This window comes from Ambystoma mexicanum, chromosome 5p, assembly GCF_040938575.1.
Source record: "Ambystoma mexicanum isolate Mex_15411 chromosome 5p, UKY_AmexF1_1, whole genome shotgun sequence".
Lineage (NCBI taxonomy): Eukaryota > Metazoa > Chordata > Amphibia > Caudata > Ambystomatidae > Ambystoma > Ambystoma mexicanum.
In genome coordinates this window covers 1,116,711,842-1,116,738,114 of record NC_090930.1, presented here as the reverse complement: position 1 = coordinate 1,116,738,114, position 26,273 = coordinate 1,116,711,842, and the positions used below count along the sequence as shown (strand labels likewise).

The window sequence follows — 26,273 nt, the reverse complement described above, 5'->3', positions numbered from 1 at the left end:
ATTGTATACCCATTAAACATACTGTGATTAATTTGTAACTACATAAATAAATATTTTAACTTTGCAAAACAGCCTGATTCCTGGTTCAGTGTGACCGGGGGGTTCCAAGAGAGGGGTGTGATATGAGTGGTACATAGTTCAGAATAAAAGAACTTTTAGACACAAATAAATAAGGATTTCAGTTGTGCAATACACGCTAGGCGTTGACTTAGGTGAAGTGCCGGATTGAAATCACTTACAGAACCTGATGATATAATTACATTTTACTATAACCCAACTGCACATGTACAACTGATTGAACGAATTGAAAATATTTCCAAGAGTGGTATTTTGTGGCCAAGTCAATCATATTTTGTTCATGTGTTCATTCCATTATTGATCTTTTAATACACGTCATCAAGTTAATCTCGTTACCACCAAGGCTAGTCAGCGCAAAATAGGTAGCTCAATATTCACAATCACTAGGCATTTTCCCAGTTTTGGTGGCTAGTAATCTTCCAAGCAAGTCCGTCGTTTATATTATATAACAATATCCGATTAGGTGAGTGTGATAACTGCAATGCTTTATATTGCATGTGCATAATTCTATGAGCAGTACCTAATGTAGGAACCCTACTTTTCCCTTACATTCTGCAGAAAGGAAATTATAACTCCAGGACAAACTTAGGAGATTTGAGGATTAGACGTTTATCTCCGACTTGATCTTAAAAGCTAACAGCTGCTTACAAGTAAGTCACTGTGGAGACATGCATCGATTCCCATACATTTAGGGAACGCATTAATGCTCCTACAATAACATGGAATCTTGTAAGTGATTTGTTCCATTTTCCATGTTTTTCCAGTTCTGACCGTGACTAATATTTGACACAATTTCTTGCTACATTATTTGTGGTAATAATGGACTAGTTGGGAGACAATACTGCTTTTTCCAGGTAAGAGTTTTTCTGGAAAAGAAAAGATTTCTGCCCTTACAATAGAGATAGATATGTTTGGCTTACTGTCAGGTTGAATTTAGTATTTTGTTATTTTGTAGAATAGAGGAAGCAGATTGACAATCCCAAAGAAAAAGGAAATCGCCTTCAATAACCATTTGAGGTTGACTAGAGGCTGTGGGGACAATTGCCCCAGCCCATTAGGTATGCAATTTAAAGCATAGCTGAACACCTTTGGGGGATCGGGGTTTGTGTAAAGATCAAATTTAAAACATCTAGATTTAGTACTTATTTCAAAAAAATATATACAAATATAAAAGTGGGTCTTTAATCAACAGGGTACCGCCGCAATAACAAATTTGAAGAAAGGATGTGAAAAGAATTTTAAATACAGCAAACGCAAGAAAATGTTCACCCCTGATCAATGTCCGACATTTATTTGTGGATTTGTGTACAAACTTGGACAAGTTGGGTTTCATAGAGTATAGGATAAAAGACTAACAAACCTTATTGAAAGGAAAGAGGACCCCATTGTGAAGAGTCACACGGAGGTATTTGTACTATATGAATCAGACCCACATTTTGTTTCAAGTGTGTTGTTTTTTTTACATGTTTTATGTGGTGTGATCATTTTATGATTGTTAAAAATCCTTTGTGACTAATAAAAATGGTATTACTATAAAGATGCTAGTTGCATAATTGTTTCTGGTTACCCATTTATATAGACACATTTACCCACATCTTTTTGTAGTAGGTTATATCCATGTAGTAAGAAGTTTGTGATCCCTAAAACGTGGACGTAGCCGCCCGAGACTAGTGTAATGTATAACAAATGGAAATCGCATTTTATAAAGTCAATTAAAGGTTTCAAAGTGAATACACGGTTCATCGCAGCAAGGCACTGACAGCAGTCATCTAATGTTTGATCACTGCACATATTGCACTTTCTCTTTACACAACAGCATACTGCCAATTATGGCACAAACGTATGTATAATTGGGTACTATCTCCACGGAAAGGCTGTTAATTGACCATTTGTATCTTTTAGATGTGGGTCTGCTGTTAAAGACTGCAACCTTGGGCTTCCTTTTTTGATGAGTACACCATGACAAACAGCATGCTTATGTGGTGCATCTAACTGCCTTTGCATCACAGCGGGGATATTGTTTAAAAAGACATCTGCACAGCCCAACCACTGAAATTTAAATGTCCAACTTAAGGGGAAAATACAGCATCCAAGTCAAGAGCAATGGGCATCGGCAAGATAAATTTAAAGAGGGCACGGTGGAGACGCTAAGGGGCTTAAGGCCAGTGTGTGTGTAGCTATACGATTGCTTAGTTGACAAGTCTTATTCAGTCGAAGAGGCACTGGTGTTTTCGTGTAATGTACTTTAAAAAAAAGAATTTACAGTATGCCCCATTGTGTAATTATCCCCACAGTAGTCTGCAGTCAACTGTATCGAAAGCGGCGTCACATGCACGGGACGTTTATAGAAGTACCTAGCCTATGCAATAGTGCTAACAAATGCGAGACTGTGTGTAAGCAGCAGAACCTTTTCTAAAGCCAGTCTGTTTAACCATCCAGTACTCAATGGGCAATACAATACGAGCAAATACTTTAGCGGGGATACAGCCTAGCAAGTATACAATAACTTCTGGGATCAGTCCATCCCTCCATCTCTTATATACAGGGACAATAATGCTAGACACACAACTGGCTGGTAATAATCCAGTCGCACAAATATACACAAAAATCGGATTGAATACGTGTCCCTTATTATGGAACCCTTCTTGAGGATAGCGTTACATAAACCATCTGGACATGGGGCTGTCCAGTTTTTCAGACTCATTAGTAATGATATCCTCAGCGCGACCAGTGTAGGCCCATCTAGTAACATTATGAGAATGTTCAAATATAGTAAAGGCCTTAAATACAAAATTGTTGAGGATGTAACTTTTTCCAGCTTTGTTTAGAGGCACCTGCTACTAACGAAATAAAGATTGTCGACATGCATTTTTCCCAAAATAAACGTGAATTGTTTTCCTTAATAATGTCAACCATTTCTCGCCACTTGCTAATATAAAATATAGCTAAAATACCATAAAGGGCTCAACAGAATTGTATTGAGCCGTTTATGGTATTTTAGCCATTTTTTTGTTCACGTTTTCTTCCCTTGCCGGTCTAGTAATTTGGCATCTGCAGGAGAGAAACCACGTGTCATTAAAGAGAAAATGAATGTGCACCTCCCTTGCAGCAGGGCTGCGCTGAAGAGCAACCCCTTGCATAAACTGAGAAACCTTGACGTTTTTGACATAACCCAGTGGGTGTCAAGTTCCAAGTGTGGATACTTTAGCATGGTTTAGACACGTCATCAGGGCTCTACAACCTACAGCTCTCCTGATGTTTGGGACAATCACTCCCATGTTACCTCCTCACAGATTATGCGTGTTAGAGCTGATGGGAGCTAATCTCTGCACTACATATGTTCTCGATTTATCCAAGTGCAGAAAGAAGTTACTCTTTCGAGCCCTAATCCAAAGAACAAATACCTAGCTGTAGGGTGCATGCTGCTGAGATCAACTACATACCTAGGATCTTGGAACTCGTGTTCATGCACTCTTGTCTACTTAGAATTGGAAGCTCAACATTGACCACAGTCGTCATGCCTAGTCAGTGGAAAGGTAAAGTGGTTTTGGATGGCACCCTCATGCCAATAATTTTGGCTTCGTTGTTTGTGGCTCTAAGAAATGGGTTGGGAGAAGTGCTAGGGGAATAGTCTGAAAGGCAGGAGCTGAAAAATCAGTGTTGAGAGCAGGTCAGAAGCACCCAATATTTGTGGGCCAATAGACTGAGGCATGTCAGCCGTAAGAGTAGTCTCAGAGTTAGGGCCGCAGCTGCACTGGTGTGGAGTGTTGCTAGGAAAAGGATAGGGTAGGAGTTTTTAGTGTGCTAGACCTGATGTGAAGTGAACGTGGTGTTAGGTTTAAAGGTTTTAGCTGTAATTTGTGAGGGACGAGTAAGTGTGAAGGAGAAGTGGGGTAATTGCTCTGCAAGTTCTTCTAGTGCAGTGGCGACAGCCTGGCTTTGTTTCAGAAATAGTGTAGTGGAAGAGGAGAGTGGCATCTGAGCATAGTATCACTGAATGGGATCGTGTTTCTTTCAGCTAATGGGGGAGGGGGTCGAAATTAGCATTTTTTTTTTTAACCAGGAGCAAGAAGAAGCTCCTGGGTTTCAGGCATCACCGATTAGGCAGGAGCTACGTCTCAGGACCAGGAGCTAGCACATTAAATCTTAATTGTGTGCAAGATGTAAACTAACTTCGCCCATCATATATTATCCAATATACTTTGTGGCCCTTAAGTGTGTCCTTTATTCACATTACCAAACCTACACATTTAATATAACATAGCTATGTTTGTTATGGCAAACTTAAGTAACCAAGGTGGGCTCCTCTCAAGTACAGCACAGGACACCAGGTGAGTTCATAGGCGAGATCTATTGTCCAACTGTACACTTAGCCCAAGTGTAATGCAGGAAGAAACACTGGTCCATCCAAACAACTCAGCTCACGCTCTTCAACTGTCCCCTTAAAATCCAAACACTCAAAAAGACAACACTCCACAGCAACACTCCACCAACTCAAGATTTCACAGACACAAACACATTACTACACTTCTTAACCCCCCACCCCCAGTTTGTTACCACAAACCACAAGAAAGGACATGCTTAACAGAACCTGCAGACCTACAGCTACAGGCTGCTGCAAATCAGGAACCGGAACAAAACCCTGGACAACACCACAGTGCACGGAAACACAAAATGCACCATGAATTACAGATGTTGAGAATGCTGCAAAAGCCCCAGAGGCAACTTGCACACCATAACTCCAAACCCAACTGGCAGAAAATAGAACCAGATGGTGCTACAGCAAGGAATGAGTGATGTACACCAGAACCCACAATAACCCACCTCCTATGATGGATAAACATGCAGATCATGAAACACCAACTGCAAAAATGTTGCACGCCTCCACAGAACACAACACCATGGCAAACAAAGTAAATATAGACCCATACCGTACGCCGGATACAGGAAAGGATGTTGCCTAACAGTGGGAATGCGCCAACATAACCCATCGCCCTAAACCAAGGACAACATCTGTAATGCCACCACACACAACCTCCCAGACTGTAACCAACAGTCAACACTAGCTTTAACCAACAGCTAACAACCCTGCTGTAACCAACAGCTTAACAGTGCACACACGACCTCTGTGACTAACCAACAGTCAACACTGGCTGTAACCCACAAATTACACCTCGCCACCACACAACCTCAACTCACTATAACCACACACACTGCCAAAGGTACATATCAAAAATGACTGGCCTCCCCAGACACCTACCCGTGTCAGTCTTCTGTTGAGGCAAGGGCTTCCAGTCCAACAAACCTCCACAGGTCTGGGTTGAGCTCCCTTAAATTGCTCAGAAAACCGCTGCAATTTTCCAAAAATGTCTCACTGCAAAGCTCACCCACCGCACATATGGGGCAGTTTACCTCCAACTCGAACACACTGGATACAAAACATCTCGATTTTCTTCCAGGGTAACACCTCAAAGGCTTGCTCAGTGGCCACTGACTGCCACCTTTTTACCTGTTTCTCCCGTTCCAACTGGTATTGATACATGCTCCCTGCCGTGACACATGGCGACTACAGGATCCAAAACTTTCCGGAAGGAACTGCTGTGTTCTGAGAAAAGCATTCTGTGGACTATGTACGGGCTGCGTTCTAGCCGACACTGTTGGGACACCATTTCCCGAGCTGGTGAAGTCTCGGGATACATGCTGCAGTCCGCAGGACTCGTGCTGCGTTCGAGCTGACACGACTGGGACACTCCTCACAGCACTGCCGACATTATTACTGCAGTATCGAACAGGATAAACGTCTCCGCTCTTCATAGGCTCCCAGCTATGAGAGATCTTTGCGAGAGACCTGCACAACCCCCAACAGCACCGGAACTCCACTGGTGCACTCCTTGGGATCTGCCGCTGTGCCACCCGGTGCACAGCTTGCCCATGAGCCTCACCAGGAGGCCTTAAGCAACACTGTAGTGGCATACGCCCCTTCTTACCAGCGAACCGGAGGCTCAACCAATATCACTTTGGCACTGTATTCCCAACTCTGTCCAACCCACAGGCACGATATCCTCTCGTTTCTCTTCAGCGTCCCCAACTCTGCCTTGAGACACTTTGCCGCGACTGGTGTGCTTGCACTACAGATATGCAGGTCACCTCTGCCGGCTGCCAACGAGTCAGGGGCAGTGTCTTCCACCAACTGCTCCCTTGCAGAAGATCCTAGTCGCCAGTGAAGTAACCCAAGGTGTGCTCCTCTCTCAAGTACAGCGCAGGACACCAAGGGAGTTCATCGTTAAGATGTATTGTCCAATTGTACACTTAGCCCAAGTGTAACGCAGAAAGAAACACTAACCCATCCACAAAACTCATCTCAATCCCCCTCTGTCCAACTGTCCCCTTAGAATCCAAATACTCAAAGGACAACACGCCATACCAACATTCCAGAGGCGCCAACACATTACTACACAAACCTTCAAGCTAACCAGGCTCCCCTTGGCTATAACCAGGAGCTAAATGGCTCCCAGCAATTTCGAACGCTGTAGCAGTAGAGCAGACTAGTCTCCTTTGTAGAACAGTAAAATGATGCTCAATCTAATTGCCTAGACGTGTTATCAAATAAGACATAAGGAAGCAGTTAAGTAAGCCTCTTCTTGCAGTTGCCTATGACGAAAATAGCAGTCGCCATTAAACCTAAAAAAAAAAATTACAAAAAAAAATGGTATGGCTACATAGATAGCAACAAGTGTACACATAGCAACAAGTGTCCACCCAACAAGCTCCACAGACTTGAAATACTGGGAGCCTCCGTTTGGTGTTGGCAGAATGTGAAGTAAGCTGGTCTTATTTTTTTCCTGAAACCCAGCGGCGGGATAGTCCACTCAACTGCCACACACACACCCACTGTAAGAAGTAATCAGCTGAACAATTCAGGAGGAAGAACAAGGAACTCATTTACCAATAGCAGACATAACTGCTATGTGAACGTTTTAGAACCTGGAATGCTTGGACATAGCATGGGTGATTGGGTAGCCTGAACACGGGAGGGGTTCATATAGGGATTTATATGGGGGTCTGCAGACTGGAGTTAAGTTGTGCCAGTACAGTGGTTAATAACACGCATGATTATTACGATTGCAAGCGGATTTCGACAAAACTGACAAGTTAGTCAAGGTTCACATTACCAATGTTGGCAGATGAAGATGGTGACCAAAGAGCACAGTATTGCAACCATCGATCGAGGGGCCAAGATAGAAACTTCTCCTCTATACAGCATCACCCACTCTGTCACTTCCGTAACGAGCCAAGTTGTCATACTTAAAAGTGATCAATCGCCACGTCCACGAACCTGCAACTATCCCTTACAACAGAATATCATCAGTGACCGACAGGAACAACATTCTAACCACCGAACATTAAAAAGTGCAACAGGTTTGAAGCACAATCCCACCCACAAGAGCCAAATCAGAAAGGACACAGCGGAGGTTCGACATTAACAGTTTGTCCAGATCGGAGCTGCCGAAGGCGGGAGCCTGGACAGTCCGATAGACCCTCGTGCTTTCCAGTGCGGACTGTCAGGGCTCAGTGAGCGGAAGCGCACATGTGCAGCTGTTGCAGAGGAGGCACCAGGAGCGCTGCCTCCTGATCGCGGGAAAATGTGCTATCCAGGTTTACCGCATGCCCAGCATGACAGCTCCACACAGAAGAGGGCCACGGCTGCCCGTGCTAATACCGACACCTACAGACACCCTTCCACTGTCCCCCAAGGGCCAATACCTGCTGCTGACTCTTTCTGTATGGCTTGGCGTTGATGTGATATCTCCTGGTCCGGATCTTCCCTCCACCTCCTCCAGCCGGCGGAGAGGCCATGACCGGGGCAGAAGCCGCGCCTCCCCCGGGGGGCACAGAGCACCCCGCCGCACACTGGTGGTGAACGCCGGTGATTCTGTGTGCCGCTGCCCGTGCTGAGTTCACGCGGCCATGGGGGCACGTGCGGGTCACAGTACTCCTGCCCCCCCCCCTCCTGTCCACAGCACCGAGAGACTGCGCGCCACCCGCCACCAAGAGACAAGCGTCAGTAACCCGCGACACCGCCACAGGGAGACGCTGGCACCTCGCGCCGGAGAACGGGGGTGATTGAAAGAGAAAGAGGACAACAATTCTAAGGGACTGCACGCCTTCACGTATTGAAGGGGCACCGCTTAGTCCAGCCTTTGTGGCCAGCTCCGCCCCCGGCACGTGATGGCAAACTCTACTTCGGGTGACTAAGAAAAGAGCTGTGATCTGTCCTCGTTCGTCATGGGCTAGGTCTTCATTTCAAATTAGGCATCATATTTAAATGCTTAAAGAAATATATAGAAGGTGTTTTGTTCTCTCTCATAACATGGAAAGGACAAACTATTATAGCTAACTTTGACACACTTAGTGAAAATGCAATCTGTTGCGCCAACATTTTGAGAATATCGTTTCTGGTTTTATGAAAAGGGAATTTGAGTAGACACATTTCCTTCGTGTAAATAGACGCGCGACGGTTCCAAGATGGCCCTGTAGATAGTCACTTTTTCGAGAGCAACATGGCCGCACAGGTTAGCAAGACTCCGCTTTCAAACCTGCAGCGGTTTTTGTTTTCCGGAAAAGGCTAAGCTAAGGAGAATTGTAGGCGAAGCGGTCTTGTCACTGTCAACGGTCCTCTCTGACCAACCCTACCCTACAGTCACCCTCGACCGTTCTTCTTCTCGTGTGTTGATGAGGTTATTTGAAACTGTTTGATGTATTGTATTCTAGTAGTAATTTCTATAGCCCCTTTCCCATTTGAATTGTCTCAAAGCCTTTGTGGCTTTGTGGTAGGAACGCCCTCTGGGATCGTAGTCCAGGTATGAGAACATTTCTAAGAGGAGACTTCGATGTTTGTGTGCATTTGACAGAGATTAGGACTCCGCAGGACTGTAGGACTGTCAAGGATCCAGTAAGCAGTCCAATCGGTCAGGCACTGGGCGGGTGCTGAAGGTGGCCACGACAGAGCGCTAGGCGAGGGGATATTATTATCAGGGTATTTATTGAGCGCAGACCTACAGAGTGCTTCACAATCATCAGAACGCAGTCAGGGAAGCAGAGAAAAAAGGAGCAGTGAGCTAACCGGATGGTGGGCAATTTGCAGCATGGTGGGGAGCAGATCAAAGCGTCTCACGTAGGGTGTGGAGTGCAGAGTGGGTGGACCTAGGTGTTAAGGAGCAGCCATTCCTTGAAGCAGAAGGCCTTCAGCTCTTTCCTGAACTGTAGAAGTGATGGCGCAAGTCTAATATTGCCATGTAGAAAGAACTTCTAACTTGCTCAGTGATACATTTTTTGGACACAGTACTAAATTAAAAGGCACAAGTGCAAATCGACCAGGAAAAATGTCACTAATGACCGGAAAATGAGTTGTAATAAAAGTTTGCAAAAACTAGATGTTACAAATAAAAAAAAATAAATAAAAAAAAAATATTGCCAAGGAGGAGGTACCTGTCACGCACCTTCCAACTTGGCGCTTATGGAGGTCCTGGCGACTGCGCCGCCGGTAATCTCTACTCTCTGTCCGTGTTTGTTTATTGTCCCTCTTCTGTGTTCACTGTTACTTTCCTCCTTCGGTTTGGGTCTTGCTCTCTGATTCTACTTTAGTCCGTTTTCCATGTTCACTGGTTTTGATCTATTCTTGGTAGCGGTCTAGCCTATTTCCTCTGGTCATTTTTCTGTGTTCACTGTGCCTTTATGGTCCCGTCACTTCCTGGTTTCGTTGCGTTACCCTATCGCTTTGCGCCCTTTCGAGTTAACACGCTAGTGCTCTTGTTTTGGCTTTCGTGCCTCTGCTTACTCTCTGGTTCCCCTTTTTACCGGCTTACTTCTCCTCTATCTTTCCGTCAAACTCTCTAATCGTAATTTTCTCGCTCCTGTACTACTCTTGTACTCCGTTTCCCTCTTCCTACCATCCTCTTCTTTTCCGGCTCTATTTTTTTGCTCCGGCTCTTTTCTTTCCCTCGTTCCTCCTGTTCTTGGCTACCGTCTCCTTGGGGTCCTGCTTACCTTGGGTATCGGTCGCTTCTATTCCTTTTTCCCCGTCCGTTGCCTTCATATTTACTTCCCTGCTTATCGGCGCTGGACCCCTCCTCTTGCTTTGGCTGTGCTCCGAACTCTGTGGACACTGATTGTTTTCGTTTTGGAGAACTTACCTCATCCCTGTTCAAGCGGATTCCAGCAGCAGCAGCAACAACAACTGCACTATTGGAGCAAGGAACATTCGGTAACATCCTAGACAAGTTTTTTTCAGTCTTGGCTTTTTCCTCTCATTGTCTCCCTCGTAAGGGGGTCCTTGTCTGCCTATTAAATTGAGGCAGCAGAGTGGCTTCCATCCGGGGAAGGCTGTATCTCTTAAAAAAAAAGACAAAAGACTAAGAAAAAGAGATACCTACACTATTCTTCTATAGACGACCCAGGTGAGGAGGAGGGGGAATTCATGTTAGGTGAAGATCAGGAAGAAACTGACAGGATTCACTTAAGTCTTTGAGCGTAGACAGAGAAGGCTTCTCATCTGGGTATTTCCTTCCTGCACTGTCTTAATTAAAGTCTGCACATTTCTTTACTTCTGGTGGATCACAGGCCAGCGAAGATGCTGAGTTTCTCAGTTAGGTAGATCAGGGACTTCAATATGACAGCTTTGTAGATGATGCAACATGATTTAAAGATGATACAGGCTTGCTGTTGGAGCCAGTGCAGTTCGATGAAGGTGGGGTGATGTGGTTGAATTTGCAGAGCCCTTTAATGAATCTTGCTGCAGCATGCAGGACACATTTCAGAGGTGCCAGGGTAGTCGCCAGAAGGACTTCCAAAAGGGCATTGCCACCATCCAGGTGGGAGAGGACCAAGGCTTGGACAGAGGTCTGAAGTAGTTTTCTGGGATGAAGGGCTTGATTTTCTGCAGGAGAGAAAGTTGGTGCCAGGCTGTTTGTGTCTTCCTTGCTATATGCTGTTTGAACGTGAAGTGTCTGTCGATGTTGAACCCAAGGGATTTGGCAGAAGGAGCCAGCTGGGGTGTGAATCCCTTGTGGTCATAGCAGAGAGCCAGGTCTGGATGTAAGGTGTTCAGTGTTGTTGGTCAGCAGTAGGAATTCAGTCATGGAGGGGTTGAGCTTCAGGTAAGCACTGTGCATCTAGGACTGTATCAATGTGAGGCAGACCTTGAGCCTTTGGATGTCTTCGATGGAGGATATCTTGAGGTAGATCTGCGTATTGGTGGATGTGGATATTGTGTGGAAAGAGGAGGTTCCGAGCCGTTCCATGTAAAGGTTGAAGATCATAGGGGACAGGATGGATCCTTGCGTTACTCCACCTGTGATGGATAGAGTTGGTGATCTGGAAGAATCCATTTGTACGAACTGTTGGCGGTTCGCAAGGTAGGATTGGAACCAGCTGAGGACATCCTCGCTCATCCCCATGCAGCAATGTACATTGCCATTGAGTGTTTGGTGGTCTACGATGTCAAATGCTGCTGAGAGGTCAAGGAGAACTTGGGGACAAGGATGGCCATCATTGAGGATTTTAAAGGCACAGCCGATCACCTTGATGGTAGCTGTTTCTGTGCTGCATCTCGGTCTGAAGCCAGATTAGTAGGACTGAAGGAGGTTATTGGCTTTGATGAGTTGGGTGGCTACTGCTTTCTCAAGGATCTTACATAGAAAGGGAAGATGGGTAATGAGGTGGTAGTTGCTGAGATCGTCAGTCAGTATCCAGTGTTTGTTTCTTAAGAAGTGGGAGGATTTGGGGACCCCTTCTTAGAGTTTGTCAAGGACAGAGAAGCTCAACACTTCAGACCAAGGCTATTGAGGGCACTCCTGAGCTCTAATTCGAGGGGGAGGATGGCGGACAGAGAGAGGATGCCCGGAAATATACAGCCCGAAGTAGCAAGACCTCGTAAGCACTACAGGAGCAGGCAATGCAGAACTGGACCTTGTTTTGGGAGGGGGGACACGGAGAGGGTGGGGAAATATAAAGTTGAGGGCTGTTGAGTTCTTAGGTTGGTGCACAAGACTTAAAAGCATAACTGTGGCTTGGAGGGCCCATGAGAAGGTTCTCTCGCTTGAAAATCAAGGTGGTCCGAGATGTGGTTGCTACCATGAAGTTAATGTATAGTTATGTAACACCTCTCTGAAAATGTAAATAAAGTTTTGAAAAAAAAAAAAGAAGTGGGAGGATTTTGTCTGGTCGTGAGGGTCGAGAGGAACGTGCCTTGACTTAGCGAGCTGTTGATGATTGTCAGGTAAGGGAGGAGTGCTTCAGTCAGAAGGGTCTTGAGTAAGGACTCGGGAAGGATATCATCCGCATGCAATGTGGCTTTGAGGGATACTAAGGTGGCAGTGAGGTCTTCCATAGTTAGTATCTTGAAAGTTGTCCAGGTAGTTGTGATTTTGCAAGCTGGGATGTGTAGTGTGCTGTCAGTTGTAGCGATGGTGTCTACGTGTTGGTAGATCATGTTTATCTTGTTGCTGAAGTTGATGGCAGTTGATTGTCCGATGGAATGTGCTGCGGGTGGGTCGGGCAAGGGTTAATGCAGTGCTTGATAACTTTGAAGAGGGCTCTGCATTCATTGTTGACCTTGGCTGTGGTGTTTTGGTAGTATTCGCATTGGCAGTGTTGATCAGTTGCCTGCATGTTGCACAGAGTTCCTTGACAAGGGCGAGGTTGGATGCGCTGCAGGATTTTCACCAATTCTTTTCTTGTTTTCTGATTGTTCGTCTGTTGAGGTTGAGTTCTTGAGTGTAGCAGGATGCTGAACGTTTAGGTTTGAAGTTGCACTGTTTCACCAGACATGGTGGTTGATGTTGTTTGTGAGGGTGGTCTTGAGTACTTGGAAAAGCGAGTTGCAGTCCTCCTCGTACCTCAGAAGTACATCAGCCTATGAGCTGGAGTTTGGTGGGGTCTTCTGTGAGAGTCTCCACTGAAAAGCACTTGAAGGATCTAAAGGCTTGATTGTCATGACCGCTGTCTCCAAGGAGTCAGACCCAGCCCAACATCCTTGGAAGCAGGGTCACAACTTCCATTCCAGGCACCAGCCGGTCCCCATAGGGGCCTTTTGGACCTTGTCCTGGCGCCAGTGGCGCCAGGCTCATAAGGGAACCCAGTCCCGGCACAGGAAGCGCCGGGCTCATATTGAGAGGAATGGTGCTTGGGTGGACCTACCTGCTGCAGACCATGCTGCTCACTTACTTGTAGGATGATATCCTTATCCATTCCTGGCTGGAACTACTTTACCTTCTGGGTGTGGCCAGCACCACTCCCTGGGACTGGATACTGGAACTGTTCTGGAAGCTGGAACTTCTTTCTTGTCTGGGCGAGGCTGTGGAAGGAGACACCTAAGCACTCCAGTGGCCTATTTAAACCACACCCGATCAGTGCAACGTGCTTCGCGTTATTCTGCACTAGCAGCAGGACGCTCACCATGTCAGCTCCAGAGAATCTTCAGCTTCTGCATCTGTGAATAAGAAATCTTCAGTCTTACCTCCCGGAAGATCAGTCTTCAGTCTTCAGCAGCGTCTGAAAGAGAACAAGGACACCAGGTTAGGACAAGACAAAACCAGCGCAGCACTTACCTCGTCCATCGGAGCATCCTGAGGCCGCGTGCCGCACTCTTCATACTCCGGCAATCCTGCGGAAACAAAGGACATTGGTTAGTGAACCTCCGTGATTATTTCTGCTCACCTGTGCCACGTACGCCTCGGTCTTCGTCAGGCGCTGTTCGTCCGCACCTGCTAAAACAAGAAGGACATCATTAGGGGCACAGTACGCCATCACTACTCACGTGCCTTCTAGTTGTCATCGGCTTGCCCATTCTCCGGCACGTACCTCGGCGTCCATCTCCACGCCGATTGCCACGGCTACCTGAAAAAGGGAAAAGAGACATTAAGAAGTGCATTTAACTTCGAAAGGGAAAAGAGACATTAAGAAGTGCATTTAACTTCGAATAACATTCTTTTACTTACGTGCCTTCACGAGCTCCGGCATTCTTCTCGCTTACCTTATCTACATACCGGACCTGCAATGGCGAGAGACATTTAAGGAGTCATATAAATAAAACTCCATATTCAAGCAATCACCGTTCGTGCAGCTAACGACGGCCTTGCTCCCTGACTTCATCTTCTGCAATCAAGAGGCTGGGCAATTAACCATTGAAGCAACTGGCATCAGCACCCCTGCACAGACGCAGGATGGAGAGCTCCGCTTTCACCTATATAAGGTGAGCATATTCAGCCTACGAGTAACGTGGGGAGTCCAGAAAAGGGGAAGGTCAGATTGGCCAACCAGACATACATTAACCCCTTGTTCTCCTGCTTGCAGACACCTCACCCTCCAGGTCAAAATTACGGTGAGGAGAGGGTCTATCCAGGGTGTTACCAGAGGCCTGCGCGTGACCCTAGAAGACACGGAAATCTCCAAGCCCGGACCTGCGCCTCCGAGGGATTCAGGTGAGCGTTACAGAACGCGAAGCCTACCGCAAAATTCCCACCCAGGCGCAATGGAAACCTCGGACACAGATCAGTTGGCCCAATTGCTTGGGGCACTGAGAGCTGAAGTACAGGCATCCCGCCAAGAGACAAATGCTTTACGAAGGGAGTTAATCGTTTCAAAAGAACGAACGGATGATCTGGCCAGACAGTTGTTGCACACACAAGCGGGACAGACGCCTCTGCCTGCCTCGGGAGGGAGCTACAGTCCTACAACCTCAAATAATCCGGTGCAAATTAATCTGCCAGGGAATGTGCCTTTGGCCCCGCCCGAACGTTTTTCAGGTGATCCAAAACGGTTTGCAGTATTCATCAATCAATGCCGCTTGCACTTTCTGTGTAGACCCGCCGCATTCCCAACTGACCAAACCAAAGTAGCATTCGTACTTTCCTATCTTAGCGGTAGTGCTGCAGATTGGTCTGTTCCTCTTGTGACACAAGATGATCCGATCCTCCATAACTTTCAAGATTTCCAGACCAGTATGGAAAAGTTGTTCGCAAGACACTCACAGGGGCAGGCCTTGGACAATGAACTCCTATCACTAAGACAAGGGAATCAGGATCTCCTAGCATACATAGCATCTTTTAACAGACTGGTGGTTGAGACTAGGTGGCCTGAGGATAAGAGAATCACGCTTTTCTACAGAGGGCTGCGTGGAGAACTTAAAGATGTCTTAGCACAGGTGGTGAATCCCCCGCAAGATTGTTCCGATTAGATTGACCTAGTAGTCCAATTAGATCACCGGCTACAGAACAGGAAGACCGATCGTTCCAGATTTGAAACCCAAAAATTTTCAAGACCTCAGAGCTCCGCTAAAGGAACTGATTCTGTGGAGCCCATGCAGATAGGGGTTGTTAAAGGACCATTAACCCAAAAGGAACGGGAAAGGAGAAGACAATTACAGCTGTGCCTCTACTGTGGGAATTCCGGACATTTCCTTTGTGATTGTTCAGTGAAACCGGTCAAGAAGGCTGTAGGAGCTTCCGATAAGAATGCTAAAAAACTAGAATCGGGAAACGACCTCGCCCGACAAGTGTAGAGGTCCGCTTGCCGAGCGTTAAAACCAGTTCCTTGACCTCGCATTTGGTAATGCCTATGGTCCTCATAAGTCCAGATCGACCAGATCGCATGCATGCAATTAAAGCATACATTGATAGCGGAGCGATCGGTAACTATGTAGATCAAGATATGGCAACCAGGATGAATCTTCCTCTATGTTCTAAGATGGTTAAGGACATAATCACTACAGTGGATGGTACAGAAATAGCTTCCGGACCGGTTTCTCACACCACCATGGAAGTGATGTTGCTATGCCAAGATGGACATCGGGAGAAGATCGTGTTTGATGTGATCAAGGCCCCGCAGTTTCAAGTAATCCTGGGTATTCCTTGGTTGGAAAAGCACAATCCTCAGATAGACTGGCGAGCCAAGGTAATCCGGTTTCCAGAATGCGCCCCAACTTGCTACCCTCGACCCGATATCAGGCTAGCAGCCATCGCTTCCGAGAGCCCCCAATTGCCTCCAGAATACCAAGAGTTCCGCGACGTCTTCCAGAAAGATCAGGCCAATACCTTGCCCCCGCATCGGTCATACGACTGCCAGATAGACCTAATACCTGGATCTACTCCTCCGTGCAGTAGAATATATGCTCTCACTGAGCCAGAAAATCTCCATCTCAGGCAATACCTGGACCAGTACCTGGCTAACGGATTCATTCGTCCCTCGAAATCTCCAGTTTCTTCAGCTTTGTTCTTCGTTCCGAAAAAAGAAGGTGACCTGAGAACATGTATCGATTATCGCGCCCTGAACCAGATTACAGTCAAAAATAGATATCCTTTGCCTCTGATTCCCGAATTATTGGACCAAGTTAAAGGAGCCTGCATATACACAAAGTTAGATCTCAGAGGAGCTTACCACTTGGTACGCATCAAGGAGGGTGACGAATGGAAGACGGCCTTTCGCACTAAATACGGATTGTTTGAGTATCAAGTAATGCCCTTTGGACTATGTAACGCACCGGCCGCCTTTCAGTTCTTTATGAATGACGTTTTCCGAGAACTTCTTGATGTATGCGTAATTGTTTACATCGATGATATCCTGGTATACTCATCCTCAGAAGCTGAGCACCGAAGACATGTCACAGCGGTTCTACAGAGACTTCGCCAACACCGTTTGTTTGCTAAATTGGAGAAGTGTACTTTTCATGTAAAGGAAGTCGATTTCTTGGGGTTCATCTTGTCACCCAATGGAGTTCACATGGACTCAAGAAAGGTGGACGCTATCACCAAATGGCCGTCCCCAACTTCCATGAAAGGAGTACAGAGCATGTTGGGCTTCGCTAATTTTTACCGGAGGTTCATTCCAGAATTTTCCCGAGTAGCTCAACCCATCACGGCCCTTCTGAAAAAGAATAAAAAATTCGAGTGGACTCCAGAGGCCGAACAAGCCTTCCAAGAATTGAAAGCTAAATTTGTCTCCGCTCCAGTCTTAAAGCATCCTCGTCCAGAACTTCCGTTTATCGTCGAGACAGACGCATCCAGCCTCGCAATGGGGGCTGTGCTATCACAAAGAGATCCCGAAACACACCAATTACACCCTGTGGCATTTTGGTCCCGCAAATTTTCGGCCCCCGAAATCAACTATACAATTACGGACAAAGAACTTCTGGCAATTAAGTCCGCCTTTAAGGCCTGGCGGCATTATCTCCTGGGAGCCCGGCACACAGTCACTGTAATCACTGATCATCGCAACCTCCAGTATCTGAAGTCAGCCAAGGCCCAATCTTCGAGACAACTCCGCTGGGCATTATTCTTCGCGGAATTTGATTTTGTGATCACGTATCGGCCAGGGAATAAGAACGGAAAAGCAGATGCCCTTTCCCGAATAGGGGTAGACGAACACTCAGCTAATTCAGAGCCGGTACCAATAATCCCCGAACAAAAGATACTGGGAGTAATCAACACGCTATCCCTTGAAGATATCGAAGCAAAAGTCAGTCAATTAATAACTCCTGAAGATTCATTGAATTGGCAACTGAAAGGGAAAGATTTTACGATAGATCAGAATCTATTGTATTTCCAAGGAAGACTATATTTGCCATGTGTTGACTTACAGAAGCAGGTCATCACCTGCTACCATGATTCTCTAATAGAAGGACATCCAGGGGTGGGCAAAACCCTAAGACATTTTTGGTGGCCGACTTGGAGAAAAGACATTAAAGATTTTGTGGCTTCTTGCGGCATTTGCGCACAAAACAAGAGTCAAAAAGAAAGACCAGCAGGTCTGCTACACCCAATAGACATTCCACCATGCCCTTGGCATACTCTCTCAATGGATTTTATCACGGATTTACCCTTCTGCTCCGGATACAACACAATTCTAGTAATCGTGGACCTTTTTTCAAAAATGGCTCATTTTATTCCACTGAAAGGTTTACCAACAGCTCCCGTTTTGGCCTGAGAATTCCTTGAAAACATCGTCCGGTTGCACGGGTTCCCTTCAGTGTTAATCTCCGATCGAGGGAGCCAATTTATTTCCCATTTTTGGCGAAGTTGTTGTCGTTTAGCGCAAATTGATGTACGACTTTCCACCAGCCATCACCCCCAAACTGACGGGCAGACTGAGAGGACTAACCAAACTCTGGAACAATATCTACGCTGTATGTTGCAACAATCGGAGGGCACTTGGAAGGATGTCCTTTGGATTGCTGAATACGCCTACAACAATTCAATCCATTCAGGAACTGGAAAAACCCCTTTCTTTCTGCTGTATGGAAGTCATCCTCGAACCTCTAATTTGGATCCACCTCAAGCTCTCGGAACGCCCGCTGTAGACCATCTGCATGCGACAATAACTCAAGCATTTAAGGAAGCCACAGCTCACCTTCAACGAGCCAAGGAAATATATAAGAAAGGAGCGGATCAACATCGAAAAGAGGCCCCTCAATACCAAGTAGGAGATCAAGTCTGGCTGTCCACGAAGCATTTATCTCTAAAAGGACCACGCACCTTCAACCCAAGATATTTAGGACCCTACACGATCACGGCTGTGATAAATCCGGTGGCTGTGAAATTGGAGCTACCTACTCGGATGAAGATACATCCCGTTTTCCATGTTTCTCTCCTTAAACCTATGCAACCCGGAACCCGTTTGACTAATCCTCCAGAGCCAATCCAGGTGGATGGAGAACTCGAATTTGAAATTCGAAACATCTTAGATTCCAAAATTTCCAAATCGAAACTGTACTACCTGATTGATTGGAAGGGATTTGGCCCCCAGGAGAGATCTTGGGAGCCTTCAGAATATGTCCATGCACCTCGTCTAGTCAGGAAGTTTCATCGAACTTTTCCCAATAAGCCAAAGCCTCCGGAGAAGACAAGCTTGGGAGGGGCCTTGAAGGGGGGTGCTGTCATGACCGCTGTCTCCAAGGAGTCAGACCCAGCCCAACATCCTTGGAAGCAGGCTCACAACTTCCATTCCAGGCACCAGCCGGTCCCCATAGGGGCCTTTTGGACCTTGTCCTGGCGCCAGTGGCGCCAGGCTCATAAGGGAACCCAGTCCCGGCACAGGAAGCGCCGGGCTCATATTGAGAGGAATGGTGCTTGGGTGGACCTACCTGCTGCAGACCATGCTGCTCACTTACTTGTAGGATGATATCCTTATCCATTCCTGGCTGGAACTACTTTACCTTCTGGGTGTGGCCAGCACCACTCCCTGGGACTGGATACTGGAACTGTTCTGGAAGCTGGAACTTCTTTCTTGTCTGGGCGAGGCTGTGGAAGGAGACACCTAAGCACTCCAGTGGCCTATTTAAACCACACCCGATCAGTGCAACGTGCTTCGCGTTATTCTGCACTAGCAGCAGGACGCTCACCGTGTCAGCTCCAGAGAATCTTCAGCTTCTGCATCTGTGAATAAGAAATCTTCAGTCTTACCTCCCGGAAGATCAGTCTTCAGTCTTCAGCAGCGTCTGAAAGAGAACAAGGACACCAGGTTAGGACAAGACAAAACCAGCGCAGCACTTACCTCGTCCATCGGAGCATCCTGAGGCCGCGTGCCGCACTCTTCATACTCCGGCAATCCTGCGGAAACAAAGGACATTGGTTAGTGAACCTCCGTGATTATTTCTGCTCACCTGTGCCACGTACGCCTCGGTCTTCGTCAGGCGCTGTTCGTCCGCACCTGCTAAAACAAGAAGGACATCATTAGGGGCACAGTACGCCATCACTACTCACGTGCCTTCTAGTTGTCATCGGCTTGCCCATTCTCCGGCACGTACCTCGGCGTCCATCTCCACGCCGATTGCCACGGCTACCTGAAAAAGGGAAAAGAGACATTAAGAAGTGCATTTAACTTCGAAAGGGAAAAGAGACATTAAGAAGTGCATTTAACTTCGAATAACATTCTTTTACTTACGTGCCTTCACGAGCTCCGGCATTCTTCTCGCTTACCTTATCTACATACCGGACCTGCAATGGCGAGAGACATTTAAGGAGTCATATAAATAAAACTCCATATTCAAGCAATCACCGTTCGTGCAGCTAACGACGGCCTTGCTCCCTGACTTCATCTTCTGCAATCAAGAGGCTGGGCAATTAACCAGTGAAGCAACTGGCATCAGCACCCCTGCACAGACGCAGGATGGAGAGCTCCGCTTTCACCTATATAAGGTGAGCATATTCAGCCTACGAGTAACGTGGGGAGTCCAGAAAAGGGGAAGGTCAGATTGGCCAACCAGACATACATTAACCCCTTGTTCTCCTGCTTGCAGACATCTCACCCTCCAGGTCAAAATTACGGTGAGGAGAGGGTCTATCCAGGGTGGTACCAGAGGCCTGCGCGTGACCCTAGAAGACACGGAAATCTCCAAGCCCGGACCTGCGCCTCCGAGGGATTCAGGTGAGCGTTACATTGATTTCCAATAGGTTTGCTTGAGAGGTGTGGTGTGACTAATCTCAAAGGGGATTGCTAGATGGTCCGACCAGTCGAGCGGAATAGCAGAGCTGTGATGAAAGGTGGGCAGTGTGGTGATGATGAGGTTGAGGATATTACCTTTCCTGTGAGTTGGTTCTTTTATGTGCTATGTGGGGTTCAGTGTGTCGAGTAGGCAGTGGAGATCTTTCTTTACTGACTTGGTGGCTGAATTTCCAGGGATGTTCATATCACAGAGGAACATTTTGTTGGCAAGCGTGAGAGACATGGTGGTGACCAAGTCCATGAAGTCTTTGATGAAGGAGGTGTTGGACTTTTTTGGTAGGAGGGGCAGTGGTTCTGGTCCTGGGTCCTCCCGGTCCAAGCAGTAATTGCCCTTTTAAACATCTGTCCTTCACTTCGGACGTCCGGATGAGATTCACCCTTGATCTAAGAGTTAAGAGCAGATAGGAAGGGGCAGGGCTAAGAAGGTGGGCGGGGCTTAGGCCACGTGACCTGACCTAGATCCTCTTGCACCTGCTCACCAACTGCAAAGAAAAAGAGGCTGGGGGACTGCTTAAGTAGGGAAAAGGGTGACAAAACTAAAAGGCAACAATGCATTAGCAGTGATAACAGGGTTTATCCAGTCTTACACCCATTCATTTGTCTGGCTAAAGTAAGATGTGTAAGAAGTGTCACCCGACAAAAATACAAAAGAAACGTTTATGGTTTGAGAAACATGGAATGAATTGGGTCTGGACAAGAGGGAGCTGCGCTCTGGCAAAAATGGTCTTGCTAGAGCGCTGTTCCATTTAAACCCGAGGCCCAAAATAAATTAATTTGTGGTCATTCTTATGCTCCCAAAATGTACTTTGTTTTTCTGAAAAGCAGCGAGCATCATATATTCAGGGCACTCCACACTTAGCACCGTCCCTCAGTCCCACCTACAATACTGACAATCCGCCCCCCCAACTCGCCCTTTGCCCCTCTTACGCTACCCACTTCCCACGGTGGAGGGGAGGGAGTACCCCCAATAAATGTTGTCAATTTCCAGCAATGTTCAGAAAGCTATGCAAGAGGTGGTTCCAGGCTTGGAGGATATGAAGTTTGAGTTTTTCTCATCACATTCCGGTTTGTCCCTTTTCGTGTAATATTTTGCATGTCGAACAACTTTTTTTTGTATTTTCATACAAGCGCGAATACAATGACTGTCCTGCGCTCCAATAGAGGGTTTCCTGACTTTCATGTGCACAAACCGTGACTTATTTGCAGACTAATTCATGTGCATTTAATAAACAAATGATTTGACTTAAAGAGCTACTTAACTGAAGATTTTTAGCATTTCCCATGACTGTAAGTAGCAGATACCTCTATTCCGACAAATTAATTTTTAGCATTAATCCCATTGACAACGGCGCTTAGTAAGGTTCCAGGAGTGGTTCTCGTTCTACCTAAAACACTATTACCTCCACGTCCGTCTTCCTCATCCCAATAGTTACTTTTGAGGTCTAACCTCCATACCAGAACCCATTCTATCATTTCAATATTACCCATGTGTCCTACACCTCTGCACCGAGAGCATAACCCTCGGAGTCACCACAGTTCATTAGTTTTAATTTTCCTGCCATCCTGGTAGGAACACTAGTAGATGGCTGGACTATATGCTGCTACAACAATCCTCTCCTTAATTTGTTTGGAGGGACAACCGTGTTGGTTCCTTTCTGCCTGCACCCACCTCCTTTTATTTAGGGGTCTCGGTGGAGGTCTTGTACCGGCTCCTCCGCAGTCCGGCATGGCAGATCTGTCAGGGATGTATTTGGTAGCCTTGCATCTGCCCACAATGTTGAGCCGCTCTGTGTCCACACGCTTGTGAGTTGGAGGCTGAGCCTTCGGCACCCTGTTGGGACATGCATTGCTTTGACGGGCACCAGGTCTCAGTGGTTTTCGATGTCTGGTTCCTGCTGTTTGAATATAAAACAGTGGCGCACCTGTTCGTTGCAGCACATATTTGTACTTTACCCACACAGTACCATATGTCGGTATGCCTGTGCAGTGTCAGGGGACGTGTCTGGGCTGATGCTTTACATTTGGTATTGTGAGCCCCCAAACTCAGTATATGTGTTTGGGCTCCAATGGGCCTGCTAGTTTGTCTTTCGGTTTTGGAGCTTGCTCAAATGATGTGTTCAGGCTGTTGTGCATGCCTTATTTCAAACAACTTTTTTTAAAAGCCCTAAAATCCTTTGGTGAAATGTTTTTTTACCCGCTGTGCCACCACTCATGTTTAATAGGTCGCAGGTGTGGGAGATATGGATTGGTGTGGTGCCTGCTTTGCTGGTTTACTGTGCTGCATTGTTGCTGCTGAGCTGCCATGAATCCTGAGAAGTATGTGGCCAAAAGGAAGCATTTGTAGGAGTCTATTAGTGTTCCCTCTTCCTCACCTTTCAGGAGGAAAGGGGATCTTGGGGGAAAAAGAAGCAGACTGTTTGCTAGGTATACCAGAGAGGACCGGGGTTCACACTACGCATTGACCGTTCAGAGCACCCAGGGCCCAACAAACCCTTCCCCGGGATACAGACGGAGGACTCAACCAAGGACAAGTTAGATCTGTCCTTTATTTTCTATAACAGACAGGGATCATACAGGAAAAACAGAATTCTCCAGCAATCACAGCTCCTGAGCACGTGTCAGGGCTTTTGCTGTGGCCTGACATCACAAACCCTTGTCTCAGGTTTAGGAATGTTCTGCTCATCTCTGACTTGGCTGCAAGCCCTAACCTGGTGCTTCATATAGCCTAATTCTACTTTTCTTCATCTCGCATTCTGAGGCCTGTGGCTTTATGTAATCCTAATATAGTTGTGCTATAATTACTATATGTGTTACGCTCACCTGGTATCCACGGGGACGCAACCCAGCCCTGGTTGGATGATTTGCACTCTCTAACCCTCTCCCGGTCCCTTGGTAAGGCCTCTGCTTAAGATGGGTCTGCAATATAGAAGAGCTGGATTCAATACCAGATTGTCTTTATGTTTTCCCACCTCCCTTGGCCTCAACTCATTCCTCCCCCTTGGGCCTTCTCCTCACCTTAATATTGTAATAGGTGGATTCTCCGTCGTGCGCCTCGTGGCAGGGGCGCGTAGATGTGGGGGGCGAGCAACGACCAAGTTACTTCACTGGTGCAAGCCTCCTGTGGGAATCCAGGCCTGCTGTGACTCCGTAGGTTTGCTGCTTTACAATCTTTATATGCAGTTCGTATGTGCCTCTTAGTTCGAATAATAATGTCTTCTTTCCTTTTAGGTATGGAAAGGTATTTTGGTGTTGTCATGCAGTTTGAAGATGAGCATGGGCTGGTAGGCGAAAGCGTGGTGTGCGCGATGCTGTCTGGTGAGTGATGCGTGATGCGCGGCGCTGTTTCGCCTTTTATATTGGTAACCTTTTGTCTCTTCTCTCCTTGCAGGTCGCAATGTTCCTCGCCGAGCGCCGTGATGTTCCAGTGATGATACTGACTAGGAGATGACTACCCAGGTAAGAATTGTGTGGCTTTCTTCGTTCGGGAGGAAACGTGAGTAAACCCTTACTAATGCTGTCTTTCTTTCTCCTCTTTCCAGGTTATGGTATTCCAGGATGCATGCGGTGCCGGATGATGGAGTTCGTACCTTCAGGTGAGTGGAACTGAAGTCGGCGATGGATTGAAGACAGGATACTATTCCAAGTAAGTTTTGTAGTGTTCTTTCTCTCTCTGCAGGTCCTTGGTTTCTGGTAAGCTGGCATCAAAGAACTGGACACAGTGAGCGTTACGCTGCCCACAGCAGAAGAACGCAAAGCGTGTTCTGCTGTTTGGGTGCGGTTTAAATAGTCTCAGGTAAAGTAGTCCAGGTAACACTTGTGTATAGGTGCGTTATAAATGCCATAAATCATATCATAAAATAGTCCCAGGCCTGCCACACCCAAAAGACTAGACTGCATAGCTCAGTTCCTTGTAACTGAGCTTTGTGTATGCCTCCATGTTAGCTGAACCCCCCCCAAGTTAAATAAGTAAATAGTCCCATTCTAATGTTGGTCTTCTTGATGGTTATGAGCCTGGCGCCAAAGGCGCCAGGACTGACTCCAAGATAGTCTTGGATGAGGTTTTAAGGCCTTTGACCTGACCCTAACTGGAAGGCTGACTTGCCAGTGGGGGCCAGGGGTAAGGGTCATGACAATATGTTTGTATTGTGTTATTCTTCTTATAGGTTAGTATTATCTTGGCGCTTTCCAGATCCCTTATATGATCCTGTAGTTCCATATGATCTGTTGCAATTAGCGTCTGCAAGCTTGCTCTGCATCTCTTGTATCCTTGCCTTTCTGCATTTGGCTAATGAGAGAAAATAATAAAGGCTTTCAACAGTATCTATGTGTATCTGTCCTCTATCTACAGAACTGTGTAAGCATGTTCTTCATGTGTTCACATGTGAGTCCATGTAACTTCGTGCAGGGATGTGAGTTTTCTGCATGGTTAACGTTACTATGTGGGGGTGTCTCTAATGTCAGCACAGTTAGATATTTGTCATTAGTTGATCAGGTCCAGTGAAGCACTTCCATCCATGATCAATGAAGCACCTTTATCTAGGAAGACGTCAGCTGGATACGGTTTGAATGGTTGTCTGAGAGAATATCTGTTTGCATATGTGGATGTCACTGGGCCTCCTGGGGGCTGGCCAGTGACTGGCATCTTGCATTTCTGGCTCTTCATGGTGTCATACTTATGGGGGTCAAGAGGGAAATTCCTGGGACCCTCTCTTCAGTCCCCCCTCTGGTCCACTTGTCCACTACTCCACCAAACCTATTTACTGTTGCTTTTGGTAGCCATATCTTTGTTATTCCTCCAGAGGTGTCCATAGTATTTTGAATGGTCACACCATTGCGGGTTACACCATACCCATTTCGACCAGTACCTCTTGTTGTCCACAGAATCGTTGAATGTTATCATCTCGGTCGGGAACAATGGGCACTCCTTTATCTGTGTCCTTATTTTATTCCTTTCTTCTAATATCGTATCTTCACCATTTCTATCTACTATTACTTTCATCCCTATGGTTTTCTCGGTCGTCTTGCGGCATTGTGTGATGCAGATCTTCATCACACATAGTGCTACTAGTTCTAATATTGGTGCTCCTAGTAATACTTTTAGTCCGTCTTCCATCCATGTTGGCATGCGTGAGAATATATATGACAGCCAGATTTGATCTTTTCCTGTTCCTTTGGCTTCTTCCTACATCTTGGCATGCGTTTTCGACACTCTTGTCACTGCTTCTGTCAGTGTGCCATTTGCTTCATCATTTGCAGGCAGGAATGTACAGTTAGATCTCCCAATCTTGGCGCAAACTCCTTCTTCCATTGCTGTGAGAAGGTCTAGAACATATCTGTCTGGAGAGCCATCGACCTTACTGCTCAGAGCTCTTCTTATTGCGTTGAAGCCATTTAAAGTCAATTTTATTGTCTGCATCAGCTCCCATCTCGTAATCTGGAGCCATTTTGCATTTGTATGTCTGTACAGCTGGAATTACTGACGCAAAGAACATCTCCATCCTACTGGACAATCTACGTTCAGGTGGTACATCGTCCAGGGATGCTTCTGATGCTGATGAGAAGTAGTTCTCTCTTTTGACTCTACTCACTTCTCCTGACCTCTTCTTTCTTCTCGCATTGTCCATCTTAGGGAAGTCTTCTGTCTTGATGTCCTTTTGTGGCACCACTAATGCTGGGGTACTGAAGTGAACTAGTGAGCA

General features: G+C 46.5%; 1 protein-coding gene across 1 annotated transcript in view; it reads right to left on the bottom strand.

The window, feature by feature from the left end:
- The window catches only part of NUP153 (nucleoporin 153), a 1,189,258-nt gene extending 1,181,048 nt beyond the window's left edge, over nucleotides 1-8,210 (bottom strand). Inside the window, exon 1 of the mRNA XM_069613598.1 lies at nucleotides 7,843-8,210. Coding sequence (XP_069469699.1) covers nucleotides 7,843-7,935 — 93 coding nt within the window. The 5' untranslated portion in view covers nucleotides 7,936-8,210. The remainder of the gene's footprint in view (nucleotides 1-7,842) is intronic.
- Nucleotides 8,211-26,273: the final 18,063 nt, after the last annotated feature.